The 19,440-nt window shown below is 42.6% G+C and overlaps 1 protein-coding gene across 4 annotated transcripts in view; it reads right to left on the bottom strand.

The window, feature by feature from the left end:
- Positions 1-19,440, bottom strand: part of ZFAND1 (zinc finger AN1-type containing 1) — a 41,432-nt gene that overhangs the window by 7,781 nt on the left and 14,211 nt on the right. For 2 of the 4 annotated variants that reach the window (XM_088471410.1, XM_088471412.1), the window contains exon 6: positions 7,293-7,414. In XM_088471410.1, the coding sequence (XP_088327536.1) occupies positions 7,293-7,414 (122 nt within the window). Of the gene's footprint in view, positions 1-141; positions 752-7,292; positions 7,415-19,147; positions 19,301-19,440 lie in introns of those variants that run through there. The other 2 variants (XM_088471414.1, XM_088471413.1) reach the window with 2 other exon arrangements.

Below are 19,440 nucleotides of genomic sequence, written 5' to 3'. Positions count from 1 at the left end.
AAACACCCAGGTTAAGTGGCGAGAACCGGTATTCTCCGTCTTAACTGGCAACTGTCGGACCAAACAGCGTGCTGAATTGAATAGCTCTGGATGCTCCCTCCCAGGTCTATTCAGCATTGCGCTGAATTTAATTGAGCCCTATATATTATAAACAATGAGTTTTAATACTCGTTACATATGAAAAAAGTAGTTGATGAATGGGTCCCTTTTTTACATAAAGAAAGGCACTAACAATAAATTAACCCTCAGGTGGGCTAACGCCATGTGAAGTTGTATTTGGTGGATACTGCATCATGGCAGAGTAAATGGCACTAGCAATGCCGGACTGACCACCCTAGCTTTGTGGGGTATTTGACACTGATGGGTTATGGGAGGATGGCTGTATGAGACTACTTGTATCACACTGTTGAGGCTTGTTTATGATCTCAGTGTCTTCCTGAAGTAGCCCGGCTGCCCCCTTTACCAATAGGTTATATACTAGGCGCTTAAAGTGCATCCTCTGGTCCTCGGTCATATGGCGCACCCTACATGCGATGTGTAAACCAAAAATATCCCAATCATCTGCAACGCTTTGTAGTGCACTGGCTAGCACTTGCAGTCACAGCTGGTAGTGGTCGCCCCTCTGTGCCATCACATTCTTTTTCATCTTCTTCTTTGGTGGCAGTGGTTGCCCAGCACCTTCCCATTCCAACTGCTCGCTGCTCAAGCTGGTTTCAGGTGACAGGTCCAACGGCAGTTCTGGTGTTGCAATCTGTAAAATATTAAAGATATGGTAAGGTGTGATTTTTTTTTTTCTTTTCTGTTTTAGTTCCCTACAACTGTGGAGGATACACAAAGTATTGCTGAAGAATTGGATGGTCAGTGGAACTTCCCAAACTGCAGGGGAGCCATGGATAGCAAAGGTGCAAATAACCACATGCGCCAATTACAAGGGATTCTTTAGTATTGTTTGGATGGCTGTGGTCAACGCTAAATAAAAATGTATGTTTGTGAACGTTGGCAAGAATGTTAGAGCTTCTGATGGTGGCTCCTTCAAGCATACCACTTTCTACAAGAAGCTGATGTCCAAAACTCTCAATATACCGTCTGCTGAGGTCTTTGTAGGTGATGATGCCTTCGCACTACATGAGAACATCATGAAGCCATATCCACAAAGGGCACTCACCCAAGGAGAGGCAGATTTATTAACTACAGACTTTCAAGAGCATGGCGGATTGTGGAAAATGCCTTTGGGATTTTAAGCAATCTCTTCAGCATCTTTCACACAGCCATCAATCTGTGTGTAGACAAGACAGACTGGGTCGTCATGGAATGCTGTGTACGGCATAATTTTCTCCGGAGAAAAACCCACCAGCAAAAGCCAACATACACAGTTATGCCAGATAAGCCAGAGCACAGTAAGGAATTGGATCGCTGGACTTCTGTGACAGCAGAGGTTACACCAACATCCTCTGCACGTGCCAAACAAGTACAGGAGTACCACCTCAGATACTTTAGCGGTGTGGGGGCAGTGCCACGGCAGAATTACTTTATTAAGTAAAAAAATACTGGCACAATTTACACCAATGTACTGTTGAACATTCTGCATGGTGTGTGTGTGTGTGTTTGTGTGTATGTGTGTTGTGTATCCACTTACCAAAACAATGCTGCAACATTCTCCGACATCTTCATCCTCATCGTTACCCAGTCCAGTATCCAGAGAACTCAAAGACAGCTCTGTGGGTCCTGATCCAAAGTAAGTGACAGGAGATCGTAGTACCATAGGGTTGGTACCATATGTTGTCCACATATATTGTACTGAGGATTGCAGTTCAACTATTAGCCCAATACTGAATGCTTCTACAGATCCTGTTTTGCTCTATTACTAAATGTTTGCACTTGGGGGAGGGGGGGGGGGGATATACAATTACAGGTGATGACTGGCTGCACACATATTTGGGAGGTGATGTAGTTTAAATCCCAGCGGTTGGGATACCGGCGCTTAGAATGCCGGCGACAGAATCCCAACAAGTCAGAATCCCGGCACCAGCATCCCGACGGTAAGTATTGGGATTAGGGGGAGGTTAGGGTTAGGTACTAGGGGGGAGGGTTAGGTTTAGGCAGCGGGGAGGGAGAATTAGGTTTAGGGGTAGGCAGAGCTATTTTTCTTGAAAAATAAGTTCAGGAACTGTGGGTGAAGCTACTGGGAGTGGAGCTATAGAAAAACAATTTTATATACTGTACATATATTATTTAGAAAAGAAGAGCCTTTAAAATAAAACGTATTTTATTGAAAACACATATTGGCCCAGGACATCACGTCATAGTTAATGAGTGGTTCATGAACAGAGTTCCTGCTTGTTCCTGCTGAAAAATAACACCGAGGGTAGGGTTAGGATACTTACTGACAGGTGTCGGTATCCTAACCCTGTCGGTATTCTGATAGTCTGGATCCTGAGCGCCGGCATCCTGTACCCTACCCTCGGGGAGTTATGGTAACTCTGGGCCTTCCATCGCCTTTAAGTGAATTCCCTATCTTACTGCCTAGATTCATAGGGGGAAATTCAGTTCAGCACTATGGACGTGATGTTCCGGAATGGCACATTGCATCCATCCACATCACACTTGCTCGGAGAAGAACACAATAATTAATGTACTGCACCCATTTACAACTAGTATCTGTAATCAATTAATCAGCGGGGAGCTTAGGTAAACATATTATTGCATAGTCCAAAAATCTAACATTACAAAGACAGATGAAGTATAACCTTATCTATTATGGGTCACAAGAGATCCTCTATTTGATGCTAACTATGCACTGAGTGGTTATTTTACACAAGGATCATGAGTCCAATGTGTTGTATTAAATCATCTAATCACAATGCCACTGACACCTAATATAGTTAATTTCTGAGAGGTGTGCAGACTCTTATACAGAAGTGCAGCCACCGTGCATTATACTTGTCACTTTATCATTTAAGAAAAAACAACATGGTCATTCCTAATTAACTGTCAGTATAACATAAAATGTCAGGCAATTATAGAGCTGCAAGATTACAGTATGTGAGTCTAATTAAAAATGCCTCTTTATGCTGCTTAGCATGGAAGCAGCCATTTTGAGTCAAGTCAATATTCATGAAAATGCAGTCTACCCATAAACCACTGACGCATTCCTATCAATGCTGGCTCCAGTGACGTTCCTTCGTTATATCAAGTTCTTTGCTGTGTTCTTAATATTGGTATAGCCCACAAAATGGCTGCCCCCAATAATTGTATTCAATATTGAATTCAATATTCCAACTGATATCCCCACAGAGGGCCTGATTCAGAGCCGCTCGTTCGCTCCGAGCGATGTTTGCCCAACTGCGCATGCGTATGGATCGTTATACGCATGCGCGAACCAGTCAGTGCGGCCGAAAATCGTTTGTTCGCTAAATAGCGAATGCCTGCTAATATGAGTGACAGGAGGAGGCGTATGTGGGTGGTAACAGGGGAAGGTGCTTGAAAACGGGGAGTGGAAATCAGAACGCAGGCGTGCTTAAAGGTCAAAACGGGCGTTTTAAGGGTGTGCATAATTAATACTGGAGCGTCATTGACCACGTCACTGGGTTATTTTATAGCCAGAACTGCTCGCAAATTTGTGGTAGCAAACACCAGCCCCAAGAATAGCGAGCAGTTCATACGCTGTTCGATGTACTCGATTAATCTAATAAATAGCGGACATGATGTATGGTGCGAGCGGCCAGGGGGCATCTTTTTCAAAATTACAACCGCAAGTTTTGTTTGCTCGTTCAGACATAGAGGCGTCAACAGACCGCAAAGAGCGAACGGTTCATTTGAATAGCCACCCCTTTTTGTTGAACGAATGACCGCAAATAGCGACCGGCTCTGAATCAGGCCCAGAATCCTCTGCCTCCAAATTCCTCACCCTCACATCTTCACTTGGTCTCTCCCAATGGACCTCCTCACCCTCCCATGTGAGTGGCCATTTGCTTGATCTGGTCTTCACTCACCGATGTGATATTTCTGATCACTCAAATTCCCCATTCCCACTTTCTGACCATCACCTTCTCTCTTTTAACCTGTCCCTCTCTCCTTCCCCTCCTCTGCCTCCAAAAGCCACCATTACTAAGCGTAACATTGACGCTATCGACACAGTTTCCTTTTCTTCCCTGCTTGACTCACTTCTCTCCCCTATCCTCTCTCTCATGCCCTGAACAAGCCCCTTACTTCTGTTCTGGACTCTGACCCTGATTCAGACCCGGTCGCTCTGAATCAGGGCCGGTCTTTTTTTTTTTTTTTAGAACGGCCTCCTGGCCGCTTGCATAGCTGTGGGTGACCACCCACAGCTATAGCGAGCGGCCAGGAAGATGGTCGCGATGGTCAAGACCATTGCGACCATCGGGCTTGCTACGAGACCCTTGTGGTAGGGTCTCATTGCCGCAAGCCCCAGAGAGATTTCGGCTCTAACAGAGCCGAAATCTCTCCCACTGACATCACTCGTGATGACAGTGGAGTCGCCCCCAAACTGAGGTGTTCACATGGGAACGCCTCCGTTTGGGCAGCCACCCCACCGGCCCGCCCACCAAAGGGGGCGTGCTGTCACTCAACATCGACAGCACGCCCCCTTTGGTACGAGACCCGGAGCGACGGATTGCCCGTCGCTATCCGGGTCTCACGCATGCGCACGACGGAGCCGGCTCTGTCGTGCGCATGCGCTCTGGGCCACCATCGACCCGGTTGCGAGCGCTCAGCGCTTGCGACCGGGTCTGAATCAGGCCCTCTGTTACTCCGGCGATCATTACTCGCACTCGCAGATCTACTCCTCAACCCTGGCATTCCAAATGCACCAGATACCTGCAAAAAGTGTTCTCGAACCGCCGAGCGACAGTGGAGAAGATCACGCTTTAAGGCAGATTTTCTCCATTTGAAATTTATGCTCTCATCATACAGTGCTGCCCTCTCCCTCTCTAAACAGTCATATTTCAAAATCCTCATCTCCTCTCAGTCCTCTAATCCCCAACGTCTCTTCGCCACTTTCAACTCCCTCCTTCGCCCACCCCCTCCTTGCTCTCTGCCCTTGACTTTGCTACCTACTTTACATCTAAAATTGATTCCATACGTCAGGACATCATATTCAACCAGACCCCCAGCTCTCCACCTCCTCCTTTCCCAGATCACCCCTCCCCATCAACTTTACCAACTCTAACATCCTTCTCCCCTTTATCTGGAGAGGAAGTCATGACCCTCATCCGGTTCCCCCCCCCTTCCACTTCTCCCCTTGATCCTATCCCCTCCGCTTCCTCTCTCTTTCTGCTTGCTCCCATCTTGCCCACCTCATTAACCTCACCCTCTCTTCTGGCACTGTTCCTTCTGCATTCAATCATGTCCTTGTCTCCCCCATTCTTAAAAAAAATCTACCCTTGATCCTAACCTTCTTTCTAACTACCGACCCATCTCTCTCCTCCCTTTTGCCTCCAAACTGCTTGAGCGGATTGTCTACAACCGCCTTACCACTTTTCTTTCCTCCCACTCCCCCCTTGACCCTTCTCAGTCCGGCTTCCGTTCTCTCCACTCCACTGAAACTGCCCTCACGAAAATCAGCAACAACTTCTTGCTGCCAAATCCAAAGGCCACTAATCTCTTCTCATTCTCCTTGATCTCTCTGCTGCTTTTGACACTGTGGACCACCCTCTCCTGCTGCATATTCTTCACTCCCTTGGTCTACGTGACACTGCCCTATCCTGGCTGTCGTCCTACCTCTCTGACCGATCTTTCTCAGTTTCCTCTCATGACTCCTCTTCCCCCCCACAGCCTCTTACAGTAGGTGTTCCCCAAGGTTCTGTTCTTGGACCTCTCCTATTCTCCCTCTATACTTCCTCTCTAGGTGAACTCTTTTGACCTCCATTATCATCTCTATGCTGATGATACTCAAATTTACCTTTCCTCCCCTGATCTCTCCCCCTCTCTTCTGACTTGTATCTCCAACTGTCTCTCTGCTATCTCTTCCTGGACGTCCCAGCGATTTCTTAAACTTAATATGTCTAAGACAGAGCTGATCGTCTTCCCACCCTCCCACATAACCTCACTTCCCACTCTTTCTTTATCAATTGATGGAATAACTAACTCATCTAGTCCCAAGGTGCGCTGTCTTGGAGTTATCCTGGACTCATCCCTCTCCTTCAAACCACATATCCAGAATCTTTCACAGTCCTGTCGTTTCCATCTCAAAAATATTTCTAAGATCAGACCCTATCTCACTCAGGATGCTACTAAAACCCTCATACACTCACTGGTCATCTCCAGATTGGACTATTGTAACCTCCTCCTATCTGGCTTCCCCAAATCCCATCTCTCTCCTCTCCAGTCTATCCTTAATGCTGCTGCTCGGCTCATCTTCCTCTCCAAACGCTCTACATCTGCCTCCCCTCTCCTACAAGCCCTCCACTGGCTCCCCTTCCCTTTTAGAACCCAATTTAAGGTTCTCATGCTCGCTTACAAAGCCCTCACCAAATCTTCCCCCATATACATCTCTGATCTCATCTCCCTTCACTCTCCTCTCCGCTCTCTTTGTTCAACTAATGCACGGTGCTTTTCATGCCAGCTGATTACTTCCTCCCACTCCCGCACTGCTCCCCACCTCTGGAACGCTCTCCCAATCCCGATGAGACTCTTCACTTCTTTGCAATCCTTCAGACGGGCTCTTAAGACCCACTACTTCATCAAAGCCTTCCAGCTATCATTCTAACTCCCTGCTACATGCTCCTTCCTCCCCATCTACCCCATCTGTGTCACACCTGTTTGTCTGCCACTCTCTTGTAGAATGTAAGCTCTTATGAACAGGGCCCTCTACCCTCTTGTGCTTCTCCCGACTTTAGTTTCATCTACTTCTCCCCACTAGGGCACCTAAAACTTGGTTGCTTATGCTCTGTTGCTTATCTGGGTGTTATAGTCACTAATGTAGCAATATATATTATCCATGTCCTGGTCCTGTATTGTATTGTTCTGTGAGTCGCTTGTCTACAACTTATGTACTGTGTAAGGCGCTGCGGAACATTTGTGGCGCCATATAAATAAATGATAATAATAATAATTGTAAGGAGCAGGTGTGTTTATCACTGCTTTGCTCTTCATAATTTTACAATTAAATGACATGGTTTCCTTGCTGTCTATGAGAGTTAATTGCATCCCCCTTTCCCCCTTCTCTCCTCCCAGTAAATACAATTGTAGGCATTATTCATTTATTAATAGATATGTGCAGGAAAATGGTTTCTGTGTGTAAGGAAATTATGTATAAAACCAGTCCCATTTACCTGAGGTAAAGACTTATCCCCCAGTGCATGTAACTTCAGCTTCATCAGGGAAACCTTTGCTGCCGTCTCAGCATTTTTCGCTCCTCTTCGTACTTTGTTGGGAGGAGCAGACTTTTTAGAATCTGGAAATGAGATTAAAATGGTCATTTTATGAACAGGCTAGGATAAGGAATATATTCAATTTATGAAATCATCACATCCAGCTATGCGAATAAGGTTAAATAATTTCTCTTTTGTTTTGAATTTACTACTTTCCAAAAAATTGTGTAAAGTTATTTTCCATACAAAGAAATTGTTTTATCAATTCTTTTAATAAGCACCGTGATTTAAAAAAAACAGGAACTAGCTGCATTAAATTGCACAAGGGGCAGATTCAATACAGCACCAGCTTCTGTCGGAATTTCATGCCATCTGCAGCGGTGCTGATTTGCGGTCGTTATGGTATAAAAATCTTGCTGGGTTTAAGCAAAAACAAGCGAGATTTCCATGGCCACATATCCCATAATGCACCATGCTGCTAAGAAGCAGAGGGCAATTACTTCAGGTCATTTACCGAAAAACAGAACATGTCATTTCAATCATACAAATGATGCACAAAAAGAAATTTAACAAACAACTCACAAAATCTATAACTGTACATAGAGAGACTTCTCTAGTTTTGAGTTAGGTAGACTCAGATTAGAATGGCTGCTAGGGATATATTGATATTTATTACGTCTTTATTCCTTTTGGCTAAGGCTACATTAGTGATCTTCAGATTATGCTATTAAATTTCATTACTAAGATTATCCTTTATTTATATAGTGCCATAAGGGTTCCATAGTGCCTAACAAAGTACATAAACAGTTGAGTAGAACAAGATAACAGTGACTTAAGGTGCCTACATACATGGCAATTTTTTTTCACATTTTGCCCAATTTCGACGAATCGTGTAAAATATGCCCAAATTGTGAGTTTCTACTCACGATCACGATGCGCGTCCCCGCTCGTCCTACATCGCATCTTCAGATCTGCTGTGCTGTATGGCAGATTTCACAATCTGGGACACAATGCACTGGATGCACGATAGATCTTAAGTCAGATTGGACATTTCTTACTCCAAATCGTGAGCAGTGTTAAGAGACAGAGTGAAAAGTGATAAGAAAGTGATAAGGTGCCAGCCAATCAGCTCCCAACTGTCATCTCACAGGCTGTGTTTGAAAAATGACAGTTGGGAGCTGATTGGCTGGTACTTTATCACTTTTCACTCTGTCTCTTAACACTGCTTAGTAAATAGACCCCTAAGACATTTAAGGACAAGTACGTGGTATATAAATATTGCTGCAGGTTAAGGGTTAGGGGTTGTTGTAAGAAGTATGGAGTAGATAATAGAATAAGTGGATTGGTTTTGAAATCCAGGCTGTCTGGATGCTGCTGGTCAGAATAATGACAGCGGCATTCCAACAGCCAGAATCCTAACCCATAGGAAGACAGGTAAGTATTTTTCAAACTCCTACCCTAACTCTAACCCTCCCTCCCCGATGCCTACCCCTAACTTCCCCCCTAGTGCCTAAACCTAACCTCCCCCTCATCCTAACACTTCCTACCCAGTGCCTAACCCTAACTTCCCCCCTAGTGCCTAAACCTAACCTCCCCCTCATCCTAACACTCCCTACCCAGTGCCTAACCCTAACCCCGCTACCTAACCCTAACCTCCCCCTAACACCCCGACACTTACCTTCAGGATGTCAGTGCTCAGGAAACTGATGCCGGGATCCCAACCTGTCGGGATTTCGGCGCCGATATTCAGACCGTCGGCATCCCGCACGACGGGATGCTGACTACATCCCGAATAAGTAAGGTAAGAAAAAGCACACAGAGGGCCCTGCTCGTGAGAGCTTGCATTCTAAAGGGGAGACGCAGACAGACAGGGGTGACACAGATGGGGTAGATAGTGAGCATGGGACAGAGGGTTAGGATGAGAAATGTTTGGCTTCCTACTATATGTGAGGAAGTCACTTGGAGTACGAGATTTACGCCACTCTACTTTAAGTGACAGTCATGAGATTAGTTACTAAGTAACTAATGTTATTGTAATCAATTATGCAAAATATCATCTCGCCATAATGGCAGAGTGATTATTTTTCCTTTAAATGTTGAAAAAGGAAATCACTGTTGGGCCTATGTTGATAGCAGGCTGTGGTTATTTAAGGGAATATTAATCAAACCTTGTAAAGAGTGGACAAGTTACCCATAAGCAACCGATCAGCTTTTAGCTGGTATTTATCAAGTACATTGTATAAAATGATCGGTAGAAGCTGATTGGTTGCTATGGGAAACTTCTCCACTACAGTATTTAGAAGGTTTCATACATTCCTCCCCTAGTGCTACAAAGAGAGGATGAAAGGGAGGCTGGAGAGTTATTGCAGTGCAGGCGATCATATTACACTGGCTGATTGCAGGAAGTGTACATATCATTTTATCTATTACTTTTATATGATTACACTCAGTTTTAATGGCTTTCCGGAGCTGATGAAACCACAACTGCAGCACTGGGTTACCAATAAGCGTCAATTAAGAGTTCAACACACGAGCGGATCTCTGTGACATTACAGTAAATGTATCATAAGGAAAATTAATCTTTACGCTGCGCAATAAGAGGCAGATGCAGTGTTGGCAGCAAAATATGCTTATATCACTCCAAGTGCCCACAATATAGCGTATTTCCCATATGTATCGCGGGATGCATATGTTCTTATATTGGCAGCACATGCACCAAGTTTATGACACCCCATAGCAATCTGTGTATATTTGCACCTGACACCCCATAGCAATCTGTGTATATTTGCACCTGAAATGTTAAATAGATACAATATATCAGGCGCCAAGCAGTCACTGATGAAGTAAAAATATACAGGTGATATATGCTGCCGCTTGCCACCTGGGAATAATTGCCAATCTTCCCAACAGTAAGAATAAGAAAAAATTAGGTGGAACGTGCTGCACAAACACGCATAGAATCAGAAAAGTGTAATAAATCACTTTTTAATACTCAGTAATAATACACAATAGTATGTGTCCAGTATGCTAATACTAAAAGATAAATGTCTGAAGTAGCATGGAAAACTGCTAACATAAATACATAATGTCACAATACCACTGGATACAATAATAAAAAATTACGAATAAGTAGTAGATAAAATGACTAAATAGTCCCTCCTACATAAAAATAAAGTTACTAGTAGGACCATAATATTTGTCCATAGGAAAATTTATTTTAAGTATATGCTTATAGGCCACACTATAGATGAAGCGATGGTGGCTCTGCTAGATGAATAAATCAGGACAAATGATGGCTATTGTTAGCTGATGAAATGTCCACATATATTGCACATACCCACAGCGTTTCCTCAGGTTGACAGATCTGTCACTGCCGCAATTGATATATCCTCCGGCAGCACAGTGGGATCGCTGTTCCTACCAGCTGTATAGTGACCCTGCGGTCAGTGCTAGGACCCGTCCTCTCCTGTGGATGTGTCCGTGCCGCACCAATGTGAGCCGTGTCCTCACAGCCGAAGTCTGCTGTGTTGTGGAGAGGAAATCCTACGCCACACAGGGTGAGTGGGTCACGTCAGGAGTGTCAGCTATCCGACAGTACAAAGTAGCGGCTCCACGGGACAGCAAGCAACAGCTCCAGAGATGTGGGAGTGCACAGGTTGAGCAATCGTGTTCCCTTTAACGCGTTTCCAGATGAAAAATTGGTAATATATTGGATGATTTGACGTATTATACTGTAATGAGAGAGTTCAAAATTATTCAAGACCCAATCGGCTGCACTCATTTGATACAAGCCAAATGTATATTTGGATTATCGCAAAGGTTGCAGAGATGGTATATTTGTAAGAGGGTGAGGAAGCCACCATACAAATCATACTAGCATACGAAAAGAGAACAATAAATACAAGGAATTATTAATTCCTCTCAAGCCATTTATATAGAGCAGAAAAATCCAGATACAAAATTAGATCTATTCGTATTGAACTTATATTTCTATAATACACATATAAACGCGTATAGACAATGCCCAGCGATTAAATCTAAACTAAAAGATATTTTACAGTAGTCAAAATCTCATAAACATTTATAAAAATATCATACACATTTATACACGGATATGAGGGGAACCAAAACAAGATGAATATCTAACTATATCTCTAGTTTGCTGATGTTGAGAAAAATACATGTATAGACATAAATATTGATAAAAAGGGTACATGTATATACTAGAGTTCATACACAAAGCAGGTCTATACAATACCCAGCAATAAAGTCTGAATTGAAAGATATTTAATTGTACAGAAGTACCATATGTATGTATAGAGGGGAGTTAAGAGAGACCAAAGGGAAATAAGAAGATGAAAGGGATAGCTAGCTACATCTCTATTCAATCACACATCAGATGGTAAATATAAATAGCACAGGTAAATATAGGTACTCAGGTTTGCTAACCCTAGAAAATACACAAACCAAGTGTATCCAGGGTGAGCACCTTGAATTGCAGAAATAAATGTGACGGGAACAGTAGACTATATGTTTAGATGAATTCAAGATCTATTGTCTCATTGAGACCCTGCGGGCTTAATGTCTGCATTTTAAGAATCCATGCGGCCTCTTGTCTGCATAAGTGTCTGAACCTGTCACCGCCCCTTGGCATCTGTGGAATCTGCTCTACCCCCACCACCTTAAGACCGCTAGGGTTACTAGAGTGATGTTCCAAAAAGTGTCTAGGTACCCTATGGTTGACACATTTCTTAATAATATTCCGTCTGTGCTCAAGGAATCTTTGCTTAAGTGGCCTGATTGTACGATCGATGTAGTATAAATTACATGGGCATATTAACAGATATATCACAAATTGTGAGTTACAGTTAATAAATGACCTAATCTCAAATTTAGTTGGAGCCACCGAAGCCGACACATGTTTAGTTTTATTTAGAATATGAGAACAAGTGATACATTTGTTGTGATTACATTTAAAGCACCCAAGTACTTTAGGGCCCATAATGGTTTTTTGCACTGAAGTAACATCTGGGTCATGTTTGCTACTAAAAACAACTGGGAGCTAAGATGTTTCTTAAATTTGCGGCCTTTTTAAACACTAAAGATGGTTTGTGTTCAAGGGTGGTCTTCAGGATAGGATCTGTTAACAGTAGTTTATAGTTGTTTCTCATGATACCACATATTTTATTTGCGGCTACATTGTATTTAGAGATAAATGTTGGTCTCAAAGTATTGAAGTTAGTATCTATATTTTCCTTATTTTTCCTATCTTTCTTAATATTCTTATTAGTACCTTCCTTATCAAGACCCAAAATAGATTCTCTATCTAAAGATTGTGAGAAGTCAAATGCTTCATCCAAAACTGTTTGTGGATATTCTTTCATGGAAAAATCTTTCATCAGTTCATCCACATGCTCACTAAATTTATTTACCGATGTACAATTTCTACGAATTCTGTAAAACTGACTTTTCGGAACATTATTAAGCCATTTCTTTTTATGATTGCTGGTGTATGGTATAAAGCTAGGAGACATCTACTGTTTTTCTAAATGTAGAAACCGAAACCTTATTCTCTATCACTTCCAATGTGATGTCCAAATAGTTTATCAGTGAAGGGTGACAAACGTGTGTAAATGATAAACCAAAAGTGTTATTATTCAAATAACTAATAAAATTCGTGATAGAAGAAACATCCCCATCCCAAATGATAAACAAATCATCAATATATCGGCAGAAAAGGACCAGGTTCGCGGCGAACTCCCCGCCCCACACAAGCTCATCCTCGAGGCGACCCATGTAAAGATTTGCGAAGCTCGGCGCGAACCTGGTCCCCAATCGCCGTGCCAAGTGTCTGTAGATAGGGACGGTGATCAAACAAAAAATAATTGTGACTAAAAATAAATAAAATGGATGACAAAATAAATTTACGCTGTCCCTCCGAGATCCCACTATCACGGCTCAAATACCAGTCGGTTGCTTCTACTCCCTTACCATGGGGGAATATTGGTATAGAGAGCTTGTACGTCACAAGTCACAAACAGATAATTAGATTTCCAGGGTTTCCCCTCCACCAATTTAATGAATTGTGTGCTGTCACAGATGTAGGATCTCAGAGAGGCAGCGTGTGGCTGAAGAAAATGGTCAACAAAAAATGATAAGTTAGATGTCAAACCCCCAATCCCTGAAATAATAGGTCGCCCCGGTGGATGGTGAAGGGACTTGTGAATTTTGGGGAGGTGATAGTAAATAGGAGTGACAGGATGTGAAGGAAAAAGTGAAATTGTTCCTTTGAAATGACATTGTCATCCATTGCAGAAGTGAGAAGAGATTTCAGTTATTTTTGAAACTGTATTGTTGATCTGAGGAAAGGCTCCTATAAAAGGATATATCCGACAGTTGTCTATGGGCTTCCTTAACATAATCTATGGTGTCCTGAATGACCACACCTCCACCCTTATCAGCCATTTTTATCATTATTGATGAGTCTTCAGTTAATATTATAATACGAATAGATCTAATTTTGTATCTGGATTTTTCTGCTCTAAATAAATGGCTTGAGAGGAATTAATAATTCCTTGTATTTATTGTTCCCTTTTCGTTTGCTAGTATGATTTGTATGGTGGCTTCCTCACCCTCCTACAAATATACCATCTCTGCAACCTTTGCGATAATCCAAATATACATTTGGCTTGTATCAAATGAGTGCAGCCGATTGGGTCTTGAATAATTTTGAACTCTCTCATTACAGTATAATACGTCAAATCATCCAATATATTACCAATTTTTCATCTGGAAACGCGTTAAAGGGAACACGATTGCTCAACCTGTGCACTCCCACATCTCTGGAGCTGTTGCTTGCTGTCCCGTGGAGCCGCATTCACCGGCACCGCTACTTTGTACTGTCGGATAGCTGACACTCCTGACGTGACCCACTCGCCCTGTGTGGCGTAGGATTTCCTCTCCACAACACAGCAGACTTCGGCTGTGAGGACACGGCTCACATTGGTGCGGCACGGACACATCCACAGGAGAGGACGGGTCCTAGCACTGACCGCAGGGTCACTATACAGCTGGTAGGAACAGCGATCCCACTGTGCTGCCGGAGGATATATCAATTGCGGCGGTGACAGATCTGTCTACCTGAGGAAACGCTGTGGGTATGTGCAATATATGTGGACATTTCATCAGCTAACAATAGCCATCATTTGTCCTGATTCATTCATCTAGCAGAGCCACCATCGCTTCATCTATAGTGTGGCCTATAAGCATATACTTAAAAAAATTTTTCCTATGGACAAATATTATGGTCCTACTAGTAACTTTATTTTTATGTAGGAGGGACTATTTAGTCATTTTATCTACTACTTATTCGTCATTTTTTATTATTGTATCCAGTGGTATTGTGACATTATGTATTTATGTTAGCAGTTTTCCATGCTACTTCAGACATTTATCTTCTAGTATTAGCATACTGGAGACCTACTATTGTGTATTACTGAGTATTAAAAAGTGATTTATTACACTTTTCTGATTCTATGTGTGTTTGTGCAGCGCTTTCCACCTCATTTTTTCTTATATTTGCACCTGACCTGTACTGCTCGTCTGCAGGAGGCACATTTGTGAAAAGACGCCTTTACCGTACCCACCCCACAGAAATGAGTGACGTCAGATGGTGCTGGCTGCAATTACACACAGGCACACGTCCGCTTTCTGAACATGCGCAGAGCGGACATATGCAAGATATACTGTGCAAATGTGTGTAGTACTCACTCTGCATCAGTCCCTAAGTATATATGGGCAGGTTTGTATATATTATTTTTTTTTGTGACATACTAAAGGCAGATGACACTGCACTAAAGGCTAATCTTCTGTTTGCTGAAACATTAAAGGACTTAGGGGTCTATGTACTAAGCCTTGTACAGTGACAAAAGTGGACGGAGATAAAGTACCAACCAATCAGCTCCTGTCATGTTACAGGCTCGGTTTGAAAAAAAATGACAGTTAGGAGCTGATTAGTTGGTACCTTATCTCCGTCCACTTTATCACTCTCCAAGGCTCAGTGCATAGACCCCTAAAGGGTTTATGTATCAATCAGTCAAAGGTGTGGACCAGTTGAGAATTTGCCCATACAGTAGCATCCAAAGAGCTTTGAAGTAGCAATTATCAACTACAGTCTATAAAATAATAGGTAGGAGCTGATTGGCTGCTATGGGCAACTTCTCCACACTTTTCACAGCTTCATACATAAACCCTTAAATTTAATAGGTGGCGAGTTTGGTGTAATTTATAACTCACGGGAAAAGCAATGAATTGATGGCGATTTTTATGTTAAATTGCTGGCATTTACCAAAGGTCAGTTTTGATGTCTAAACATAATCCGTAGTCAATCCCCGTCTGATAAGAAAGGACAACCTGCCACGCCGTGGTTTATAAGGCGGGTGCTTTCTATTGAAACCACTATTCTAGTCATTAATTTAGTGCTGCTTTTATAGAAACAACATTCAATTGACATCACAGAAACAGATCACTGGCTACTCTCACTTTGTGGGACTGTAAGGTGTTTATGTGGAGAAGGAGAAAGTTATAGGAAAGTAGTAGGAAAAAGATATAAGGCGGGATGTATTAAGCATGGTATGCGCAATGCGGTACATCCAGCCTGTCTTCGGGTACATACCGCAGTTAATACTGCAGTATGTACTTAGGATATCGCAAAGGACAGCTCTAGCGATAAGAGCGATGCCCCCAGACAGAGGGACTTCTGGGTTTGAAGTGTCTCTGATATTCTTCTGCGCATGCGCAGAAGGACGCCGGCCACGGGGGGAGATGGGAGGGATCGTCCATATGCTTCTATTGGGTAGCACCACCTGAAGATGGCGTTACTCACCGGGACGAAGCACCAGAATGCATCGCGAGCCGATGCTTTGTACATATGGTGTATGCGGTAAAATCCTCGAAAACTGCATTTTCGGGGGTTTCACCACAGGTTTTTGTTTAGTACATCCCGCCCATAAAGTGATTCCTAATTGTGGTGAGTTTTATTTTTAAAACGGTCTTTCTAGTTCTATATATATCGTCTAATTGAGGTGTGTTTTCCATATAGACTGTAGGTCTTTCTTTTGTATGTTAGGTTTGTGTGTTGTGTTATTTTTTGTTTGTTTGTGTATTTCTGTTAAAGTCCACTCATGTCTGGGGAGAAACATCATAATCCTCCATAGTCCAATTGGATAATACTCCTGTCAATCAAACTTGCTTGTCATAATCAGGTCATTTAACTGCTGTTTCACCAATCACACCTGTATGAGGCTAGTCATTTTTTTTTCTTTCAGCAGGTTTCCTGACGGTTTTCAACCGCTGCCTCATAAATCTGGGGGTTTCTATTCTATTCTTTAAATGGTCTAAAACCAGGATGGGGAACCTCAGGCCCTGGGGGCCATATAAGGCCCGCGGAAACACTTTTATGGACCTCTGAGCTTTTTTCTGCTAGCCTTATCTGGCTAGCAGGGTGCCTAGAATGGCACCCTGCAGCCAGAATATGGGCAGCAGTGCCACCTGGAGTGTCCTTAGGATGTTTCAGACAGTCCCACTGCTACCCTTACAGCTCCCGGAGCATCCTCAGGATGCTTAGGGCATTGCTGTAATCACCAGAAATTGCGGCGCAATAGCCCTCTGCAGAAAAAAGGTTCCCCACCCCTGGTCTAAAAAGATCAATGGTGCTTTGATATTCAACTCTAAAGTATGCCAAGTGCTTTTGAATTTAGGAAATCGGCGGGATTTAGAAGCTATTGCTTAGTAAATTTAGCCTTAAATATCCTTTAGAGTTCACCTATCCCAGGAGCTATGAATCTTTTATTATGTTCTAAATCATCCTACAACAGTTTTCAATTTGAGATTGCCTAGTGATGGCAGAAGTGTGCTGTGTGCATTTGGAATTGTAGTTAAAAAATGGGGGGCATTGACAACAAGCTACGTCGGGATGCAGCAATGCTGATTTTACGATCAAACTTGACGTTTTCAGAGGTGTGGCCACTTACCACATATGCACCAAACTCCGGAATGTGATACATTCCAGGGCTTGGATATGGTGGGCAACACCATTTATATGGTGTTGCCCAATAGGCTATGGGCTTCTATTACCAACTCCCCATGAGAGGGATCCCACCCCCTGCGGCTCGTGCGTCACTCGAAGCATGTGCAGAAGGATTCCTAGGTTACAAGCCTGGAAGTCCATCTATCGCAATAACAGCTCTTACCGGGAGAGTTGTCCTTTGTGATTCTTTTTCAAGCATACGGCGTTAATAAATGCTGTTTTGCTTGTGATGAGTGGTGGGATGCATCGCATTCAAAATGCCATGTGTCATGCATCCCGCCCCATGTGTGTGTTCTCCAAAAGAGTATCAGAGGACTGAATACAAATCTACAATCTCCCTTACCCAACAACTGCAAGCAACCCAGTAGTACCTGGATATGACATGTTTGCTAAATATATATTTTCATATACGCCTAAAGCTGAGCCCTCATTCATGTAGAGAAAAATGTATACATTTATTTTACACTGTTTAATTTTTACTTTATTGAACAATTGTTTTTTTTTCATCTCCAGATTTCACAAATTATTTATTTCTTTTTCCTATTTGCTAAGACGGTGGTTCACAAACTATCTTTAAATCACAGCTCCCTACAGTATCAGTATTTTTATTTTCATGGCAAGCCTAGTCTAAATGTTTCTTAATAATAATAATAAAAAGAAAAAAAAATATTAAATTGAGGTTTCCATGTACTAAAGAGATATAAGGGGCCAAAATGAAGAAAAGGCAGAGAAAATTCCTGTACATATCACTTCTCGATATGTACTAAAGATATTTCTTTGACTTCTGCCTGCTAGCGATAACAGCAGGCTACAATATCGCTGTGCCATAGGCATCTATAGCAGCGCTAAGTGAGCCAGCTGTTACTAAGGGGAGAGGTCACTGACCGTTGGCGGTCTTCTCTATCGCCGGCTTTGCCTCCTCTTGCTGACGGTATCTGCCTCCTGCAGTGGAGAAGCAGGAATGAGCTCTGTCACTTTTGTCCAGTTGTCAATAGTTTGGACAAAAAAACAAAACAACTCACCGCTGCGGCACTACAGGTAGAGAGGGCGAGTCCACAGTCTCTGCTCTGCTGCCTGTCAGCACCGAGGGGGTGACCTCCGTTCACCCTCTGCAGGCAGGACATTGCTTTGTACAAGTCACAGTAGCCACCTCCTGCTTCGCACTGATAACAGGTGAAGCAGGAGCAGCTTTAACACTGCAGTATGTGTACTCTTAGTACATGGATCCCTAAGTAACTTGTGCTTAGCGGTCATCCTTAGGGTCAGTTGTGTGGTGGAGGACAGAGTTGTGCTTCTGTTTATCCACATATTTTATGATTGGCAGCCAGGAGCTCTAGTCTTGCCTGTCATATTGGCCAAAGTAATAGGATTTGGTCCTGAACCACCAGCTCGTGGCAACCCTACCCTGCAAGTGCCCCATGGCACCCCAGGATGCCACATCACCCAGTTTGGGAACCACTGTACTAAGCATATATCTTTCATGCTTTGTTACATTTTTACTTTACTTTGGTACTTTGTTATGTTGCACTGTAAACAATAATGTTTTTTCCCAATACAATGAAATACTCAGACTGTTATAGGGATACCACCATGCTAAACTTTATTAGTTACCAAATAAAAAAAGAAGAGCATTAACAAACTGTTCAATTAAACACAATTGTTAACATATTAAAGTTATGTTTATTTATGTTATAAAACTAGTAATGTAAAATAAACAAAACGTGTATTATGTACAAATACAGTACACCTTTAACATCATATTCAAAAATCTATGACAGAAAAAATATTATTATAAATTGTAGTGTGATTGTGTCCAAAGTCTGAAGACGAGGTTGCTGGCAACTGGAATTATGAGTTTAATGATGAGATTATCTCTGGGAAACTGTAAAAGAAAAGAAAATGTATTATTTGCTAACAATTTTGACCTTATGCAATCAGCAGAGAGTGGGGGAGTATTGGCTGGTGGCTGAAATTGCGCGGTTGTCAGTGGCGTGGTTGGACAAGTAATAAATGTTGGTGGTT

Source organism: Taudactylus pleione, unplaced genomic scaffold, assembly GCF_031769625.1.
Source record: "Taudactylus pleione unplaced genomic scaffold, aTauple2 ptg000114l, whole genome shotgun sequence".
Lineage (NCBI taxonomy): Eukaryota > Metazoa > Chordata > Amphibia > Anura > Myobatrachidae > Taudactylus > Taudactylus pleione.
Note: the sequence above shows the minus strand (reverse complement) of the source record. Positions and strands in the feature narration are given on the sequence as shown.